Source organism: Micropterus dolomieu, linkage group LG22 (genome assembly GCF_021292245.1).
Source record: "Micropterus dolomieu isolate WLL.071019.BEF.003 ecotype Adirondacks linkage group LG22, ASM2129224v1, whole genome shotgun sequence".
In the NCBI taxonomy this organism is placed as follows: domain Eukaryota; kingdom Metazoa; phylum Chordata; class Actinopteri; order Centrarchiformes; family Centrarchidae; genus Micropterus; species Micropterus dolomieu.
In genome coordinates, this window is record NC_060171.1 from 32775667 (window position 1) to 32784210 (window position 8544).

Here is an 8544-nt window from a genome sequence, read left to right on the forward strand (position 1 = left end):
TTATCACTCTATGATGCAAAAGTTGTAAAATCCCGTCTCATAGTATTATGACCTGCTGTGCAGTGTCTGGGCATTGGAAAGTGGTTAAATGTATGGATTAAATCTGTTAAGGTATTATCATTCCAACATTTTGGAAAAAACCATTTAAGGTCAACATGAGTTTGTAAAGAAAGTGTAAACTGGGAAGCAGCAGCTGAACTGTACATTTATGTTCAGTTCTTTCACTTTTATAATGACCTTTCTCTGTGACTTGCAGATACATTTGCACTCACCTTCTCAGTTTCAACCACTTATAATTGGAACTAAAAGGTGGAGTTATTTTGGGTCTTATTTTGAATCTCTCCCTCTCTGATTTTGTTTACATATTTTTAATCTCACAAGGAGCAAATGTTTTGCTTGTGCATGAGCACAATTTATCATATCATATTAAGTCCTTTCAAAATACTGCCAATAGGCCTATGTACTACACAATGCTTTTTTACTTTAAGCTCAAATATAACAAGACAAACCTCTACTAGAATTCATCAATACTAACAGTAACATCTTGCATCATATTGCAGACTCTGCAGTCATAAGGATTTTATTTAAACTGAGTAGCATCAGTGCAAAGAGTTTGATCATTTACTTATATCCTGTGTGTTTACATGATGATCTGGCAGGGATTAAATGCTTCAGTGCCTGCAGCACTCCTTAAATGTCTCAGCTTACAGTGGTGGAAGAAGTGAAAATACTCCACTACAAGTAAAACTCCTGCATTCAAAAGCTTTCTTAAGTAAAAGTATCAAGCAAAATGTACATAAAGTATCAAAAGTAAAAGTATTCATTCTGGTCCCTGTCAGTGTTTTACTATTTATTTTATGTTTATTTGTATGGCGCCATTTCATGACAGAAGTAATCTAATTGCACTTTTCATATAGAGCAGATCTAGACTGTAGACCCAACAATTCCCAACATGAGCAAACACTTGGCCACTATGGCACCTCCGAACACACAGTAGCACAATGCAAGTTCCCCATACAGATGTAAAGTAAAAGTAATGGCAGTGTCAATACTAAAAAATATGACTATTAATAAGTAGTGTAGCAGCAGGTATTGAACATGGGGACAACAGGTGGCCCTATATGATGTTTTTTTTTTAATTAAGATTACTGCTGCATTAATGTGTATGTTGCATTTTACTGCTGTAGTTGTGTTCATTGTAGCTACTTGATACATTGTTGGGTAGTTTAATCTACAGCAATGCATCATATTCTGTAAGATCATCACATGTTTGTACCATCACTGTACGGTGAGAACCACGTACCTCAAAAAAGTCAAATTTTCATGAGCTCAGAAAAACAGTCCTGTTTTAAGCTTTGTGATGACGCATTTTCCAGTTGACCAAAGTTTTTTTCATATATATATATATATATATATACTTAATTTAGCTTAGCATGTTGTAGGATAATTTCCTCAGCCCATAAAAGAACACTTCATCCCTCTGTTTATCAGAAACATTGATATTCAAAACCACCAAATTTGGAGATAAATGCTTTTCACTGGGCAGGAAGGATGTGACAGTGTGTAATCTGAAAAGTAACTAAAGCTGTCAGACAAATGTAGTGGATTAAAAAGTGAGATGTAGTGGAGTAGAACAATAAAGTTGTATAAAATGGAAATACTTAAATAAGTACCTTCCACCATTCTCAGCTTGTAGCACTGGAGAGTTGGAGACTCTGTAGGAACAAGTTGCCCACCGCTAAGCTACATAAGTTTCAACACGCTTATAGGCCTACATACAGTAAGAACAGGGAGAACACCTTACAATGTTGGTGATTCAGCACTGTTGAAACTGATACACTGACTCACTGTTTGTAGGGTCTAGACTAGCAGTTAATGATTCATCAATGGTATCCTGTTTACATCAATCTGTTTAGGCTACTTGACGTGTGCAGATGGCTGCATCTCACCTACACATTCGGCGGTGCGTCCACTGTCCTACAACACTTAATTACAACGCAACACACCCAGCCCAGTGCGCTCACACAGTCAGCCTCATGCCCTTAAAAGGCGTTTTTCAACTGCCTGCTGTTTCCTCAGAGGGCTCTGCCTCTCTTCAGTTACTCCTGTGCAGACTCTACTGGTGAAAGTGGGGATAGGACTCTGAAATTACACTTCCTCCTCATTTTACTGTAGGAGGTTTTCTACACTTGTAGTTTAGTTTGCGTATATAATTTGTGTGTTTGCACGCGCAATGAGTTAATGGGATCAAATATATAGGCCTAATTAGGTAAGGGAAGGTCAGAGATGTCATCGCAATCTGTTTAGATTTATTTTCTGGAAACCCATATGAATATGTTGATGGCAAAAAGGTGGGAAGTCAGTGCTGGACTAGCCACTAACACTTCCCTTCAGTGTGATTAATGCCTTAAGAATGTAAGGCCTATAAAACCTATAAAATAATTAATTTCCTAAATGTTACTTCCAATAGTTTAAAGTATCAGTGTGTACTGTAATAAGATACTGGTAATACAAACGAGTAAAGTTCCAATTTCTTTAAGCTCTAACTAATAATTTTAATTATTATGAAGACTGCTCTCTATGAATTCATGCATTTCATAACACTGAAAGCCTAGTTACTGTCTGTGTGCCTTTCTGTTCAGTGCCTGGATGTCTGACTTTGTGGTTTAATGCTGCACGGACACCAATAATTAAATTAGCTACGTTTAAACAAACAAACAAACAAATACCACCTAGTGTGTTTATGAACATACCCCTACTAGACAACAGTCTATTGTTCCCGCCTCCCGATGTCATGGACCAGTCACAATGAAGCAGGTGAACGATTGGCTCTTGTGATTGGCTCCAATCTGCGTCAGCACCAGGAAGTTTACATTTGGCTGCCACTACATGCACGATGGAAAGCTTAGCTGTTGGTCTTTAAAAGGTTAGCGGCACACAGACCCTTTTCGAGTTAAGTTGCCTAGCTTTGAGAACATATAGTATGACATACATTATGTAAGTAACAAAGTGTTTCATTTTGTCTGCAGCCATTTGCGTAGGAGATACAAACGAAGGAACGTGCTAGCTAGCGTTAGCTAATCAATCAAGGTCCTTAAGACGAAAATCTTATGTTATTTACCATCTGTAGGCTAGCTGTATTATTAAATTCTGATTTAAAATGTTTCATTGATTATTAGCAAGGGTCAACATCGCGTAGAATGGGACGGATCTTAAACAAAACAGGGAGCAGCAACACTTGGCAAAATGTAATTTAACACAACATTGCAAAACAATTGTCGTGGACGACTTACAGAATTTAAGTTATGGGTGAGCCCTAGAATAGAGTTGAGATACATCGTTACTATAAAAATACACTGTTCAGGCAGCAGATGAAATGAAACAGGTGCCGAAGCTAACTTACTCCCCTGATCACTGGTTCCCGATTTGGGACCCTCCACGGGGTCACACGATACATCTGAGGGGTCACAAGAATTAAGAAAAGAAAGACACAGGCACAGATGTTTTTAAAAAATAAAACTGATTGATTAAAAAATATATTTCCTTGTTAAACACTGAACCTTCCTCTCTTCAACCTATAAAAATTACACTATTGGAAAAGATGCACTGAAGCAATAACCTGTGATGGGGGGGTCACAAGTTGACATTGCTTCATTTTAAGGGGTCATTTCCGAAATGGTTGGGAGCCACTGCCCTAGATACTGAAAATGAATCAGTTCAGTAGGGACGACAGGACATTTTGACAATCTGCTGTATTCAGTTGGAAAGGATATGTCAAACCTCTATGAGCCAACATAGTCAGTCATTAACTGAGTGTCAAACTCTAAAAGTGATTCATGATATCTTAATTTTAAGGCCTGACAATGTGAGTTCCATTAGTAGTATCTCGCTTTGAATATACTGTCTGAAAGCAGTATAGCACAATATAGTATTTGTTTTAGGGTGGGTTTTTCCTTTAATTGTAGCTGACTGTATTTAAACATAATGACTGGTGTGTGTGTCCTACCATACTGTGTCGGACTGCAGAGCAACATGGGTAACACAGAGAGTGTGGTCATGCAGAAGCGGCTGGCCCGCTTCCGCCCTGAAGAGCGGCCTGTGGTTGAGGGGGTTTTCGATAGGCTCCAGGGTGGTGCTGGGGGCCCTTCAGGAGCTCAGGGGAAAACACCAGCGGGGAAGACTCTAACGCTTGAGATGCTGCAGGTGTGACTGTGAACACATATTGTCAATGTGAGATTACAAGTTAATGCATAACCAGATAAAACTATTCTCTATTTATTTAGATAGTTATTCTTCTTTCTAGTTTGATGTAGTATCACAGATTACTTTAATCCTATACCTACAGAAGGTATATAAATATATATAAATATACTGTGTTTCTTTAACTTTGAATATATTTTATGCTGTTGTTCCACTGAGCATATGTTATTATCCAATGTATTATATCAGTGCATCTGTCAGGGAAAGGTAGTTTCTGCCAGGGTTTGTCTGTGGATCATCAACCCCTCCTTTTGTCTCTCCTAGTCTTCAATGGGCAGCCTGGCCCCAGACTCCATGGTGAGAAGGGTCTACCGGTGCATGTGTCAAATCGACCCTGGACCGGCAGCACCTGCAGTTTCTGGGAAGACCAGAACCTCTGCTGTCTCTGGGGTAGGTCGAGAGCAATTGGTCATCTTCCTAGCAGACACCCTGCGAGGCACTGCAGAAGAACGGGCTCCTCTCGCCATGGCCATGTCCCAGAATGGAGTGGAAGAAGCAGCAGCGGTTGTCACATGTGAACAGGTAGCTGAGGTGAGTAGAGGGTAAAATTAAATAGTGGTATTTCACTTCTTATCTACTTTTTCTGTTGACACAACCCTACCTTTTCACTTCTCCGGCTTTTTCCCCTTTCTCCATAGTTCCTACAGGACCTGATTTCTGCTGTAGTTCAGATTCTTCTCAGCAGAGGGCGTCTGCAGGGCTGGAAACCAGAGAGAATGGGTGATTGCTCCCTGGGTGTGAAACTCCTGGCAGAGCAGATGTGTTCTGAACTCAAACCCTCAGGTAAACAGGTGATTTGAAGGTTTTTGAACACATTAACAGCAAGGAAACGTGACTGTAGATGCTCCCCCCTCTCCTCTGCTCTCCTTTCTTCACCCTGTTTTACTCCTCAGATCAGGGAGGTTGTGATGTTGCCTGTCTGGAGGACTGGATCTTCAGGGTCTCCCAGGTATCGTTGTACTTGGAGATGCTGGTAGCTGAGGGCCTAAATGTGTCCCTGAGTGGCCGGTGGGCCTCCACCCTGCTGCCCCCCTGCAGGGAGACGCCCTGGAAAGAGCTGAGGTGTCTACTGGACCTTCCCACCCTCATGTTTCTGACACCACAGGTCAGAATAAAAATGTATACATCATCATGTTGGTAGAGTTGGACCAAAAGTTGTTTACTTTCTTTGGTTTGACCACACTTTTGGTGAAAGTTCAAAACCATAGATTAACTGATTTTTTTAATGTTTAAAAGTTAAAAAATTAAAACATTTAGACACTCGTTGTAGCACCACCATCAGGAGCATTGTCCCCATGTTAGGACTGCAACTAACGATCATTTTCATTGTTGATTATTTCCTTGATTAATTGTTTGGTCTATGGACCAATGTCAGAAAATGGGGAAAAATGGCAATTAGCATACGTCCACAAATGTCTTGTTTTGTCCACAACCCAGAGAAATTCAGTTTAATGTCCTAGAGAAGGAAAAAAAAAATCACATTTAAGAAGCCGGAATCAGAAAATTTTCTTTTGTTTCTTAAAAAATGACTCAAACAGATTAATCAATTTGCAAAATAGTTGGCTATTAATTTAATAGTTGACAAGTTATTGGTTAATCATTGCAGCTCTAGTTTCAGTATACATCATTTGCAGTGCTTAATTTGTAAATGAATAGATGTCGGTCGGACCTTTTGAAATGTTCCGCCCGCTGAAAATAAATAATTAATGTTTTATGATCAAATAATTAATTATTTAAACACATTGCGTAGCCTACCTGCACATTCTTTTAAAGGACGAACAGAAACCATTATTTGTTATATACGCATAACATAAACAACAATTATCCCTAACATTTGTTATATTGAGACCATGCCAAGATACCGTGACATAATGTTTAAAAATAAACTTTGTTATTGTTCTAAATAGTACAAAAGTACAACAAAGTATATTAAAGTTTTAATAAATAAGAGTCAAATGTATAAAACTACAGAAAACAATTTTAAAATATCTGATTTATTATAAATTACAGAGTACTACTACTAATAAACATTAAATCTTTATTGTTTATCTTTATTTATTAATCTAAATCTTTATTCTCTTATCTTGTATTGTTTTTGTATTATTGTCTCTTGGGTATTATTGTCTTTACACTTGTTAAAGCACTTTGTAACTTGTTTTTGAAAAGTGCTCTACAAATAAAGATTATTATTATTAAATAGTGTATGTGTTGTGGGGGCCAGTGAAACAGAAACTATAAAAAAATACCAATATAGTACTACAACTAAAAATAATAATACCATATATCATCTCTCATGTCATTGATATCATAATAATGATAAACAGGGCTCTCCTACATAGTCAAATAATTATATATATATATATTTTGTCATGCAGTAGTTATTACATTACATATAATGTGCTACGATGACTACTTTCTACATCTAGTTTATCACCTGCACTCTGTTAATTCTATCCAATGCTAGAGAAACGATTTCCTAACCCAGGAAATGCTGCCCTTGAATTAATCTAACTATCAGAAATGACTGACTACTGTCAGAAATGGTTAAACCAGAGGGGACTTGTGAATAAACGTGAGCTGATACTACATGACTGTCTCAGTCATGTAGTATCAGCTCACAGTTTAATCATTAGAACTGCCAAACTCTTCCGTAACATTAAACACACTGCTGAGCCTGGAGATGGCAGTGAAAAAGGGAGGGTTATCAAGTCTGGTCTCCGAAGATGAAAAGTGATGATGGCTATTTTTTATTAATAATTCAAATTAGCTTTACTGGCATGAATGTAATAACAACAACAACAAGATTTTATTTGTGTAGAATGGCAGTGCAGTGACGGACTGTACTTTAGAGGTGCCAGAGCGCAAAAGGCTTAAACTCAGAGGTACCGGAGTGGCGCTCCAGCTAGCTCCGGCACAAATTAAGCAATGATTATTTGGGGATTGAACGGATGCTGTGTAACATTTTCTTACTTTTTATTGAAGGCAATATAAGTAAGAAGAAAGAAAGAGACAACAGAAAAAGTTAAAATAAAAGAATGGAAATGCAAGAAAGAAAGAATGACCTTCCAGCCCACTAGGCTCAGTCGTCTAATAATATCCTACCCTGCCTAACTGCATTACTGACATCAAAACCAGCAAATATACCACCACCTCATATGCCATAACGTTGTGGTGGAAGATGCAGTAAAGGAAGTACAGCCCTATTATAACCCTCTGTTCTGTTTTTTGGCATCTAAGTATCCTTTTAATTCGTGGATCTGTTGTTCAAAATGGACTTCTGGATAGTGTTTCAAGTTTCCCATGTACCTAAAAGCAACACACCCCCACCAACGCAGCTCCCTGTTTGCAGGCAGAACTGTATCTTTCCCTAACCTTAACCAAAGTGCTTTTTTTGGAGAGGTTTGTTACTGTTTTAGACAGGTCCTTAACTGTAACCCATGGGTTCTTTTTAAAACCTTTTTTGCCATTCTGCTTCATCTGAAGCACTCTGAAAACACGTGTGAATGAGGGATGGTTCACATCAGCTTGTGAATAGATGTGTCCGTAACCAACATTTTTCAGGTGTATTGTATGGAAAGAGGCACACCTAACCCCTGACTTGTACTAACTTTTTAGAGGTTATTTGTGAAGAGGTTCACATGTACTATTTCAGAGTAGGATTGAGTAGGAATAATATTTGAGAGTGTATTTGTCTATTATAGTTGGTTTGATGAAGAACAGACTCGAAAACGTCTCTGATTTTACGGATGACTGAAGTTCCACAGAAAGCAACATGGAAAAAAATTGTAGGCATGCAACATACTAGGCTCATTATTTAGTGAGCGTAAAATGAGGTTTACCTTTCACACAGTTTCTCTTGACTGTCCCTGAATATTACGTTACATCTGTAGTGCCCAATCCGTACTGCCTGCCGGATCCGTTCTGCACATGCGCAAAAGTGGTCCTGTCTGTCAAAGAAGGTTACCACAAATGTGCCTGTTAATAGGGATCCTGCAGGCAGCACGGATTTGGTACCTACAACAACATTAGTCCAACATCTCCAAACCTGTTAGCCACATTAGCCGTGCAATATGCTAACTCCAAGTTAGCTAACCTACTAAATAAATAATAAAATTACACACAAACCGGCAACATTTACAGCTTGCAAGTCTGTAAATGGCGAGTCTGTTTCTGACAGCTTGGTCAGAAACATGCACACCAGTAGCCTGCTGGAGTTCATTTTGTAAGGCTCTGGCAGTGCTCCTGCTTTTCCTCCTTACACGAAGGAGCAGCTCTATTAGGGTA

General features: G+C 38.6%; 1 protein-coding gene across 4 annotated transcripts in view; it reads left to right on the plus strand.

The window, feature by feature from the left end:
- The first annotated feature begins 2805 nt into the window (after positions 1 to 2805).
- meak7 (MTOR associated protein, eak-7 homolog) overlaps positions 2806 to 8544 on the plus strand; it is a 13172-nt gene continuing 7433 nt past the window's right edge. The window contains exons 1-5 of one of the 4 annotated variants that reach the window (XM_046038098.1): positions 2806 to 2926; positions 4027 to 4203; positions 4525 to 4791; positions 4899 to 5043; positions 5154 to 5365. In XM_046038098.1, the coding sequence (XP_045894054.1) occupies positions 4033 to 4203; positions 4525 to 4791; positions 4899 to 5043; positions 5154 to 5365 (795 nt within the window). In that variant the 5' untranslated portion in view covers positions 2806 to 2926; positions 4027 to 4032. Of the gene's footprint in view, positions 2998 to 4026; positions 4231 to 4524; positions 4792 to 4898; positions 5044 to 5153; positions 5366 to 8544 lie in introns of those variants that run through there. The other 3 variants (XM_046038099.1, XM_046038100.1, XM_046038101.1) reach the window with 3 other exon arrangements.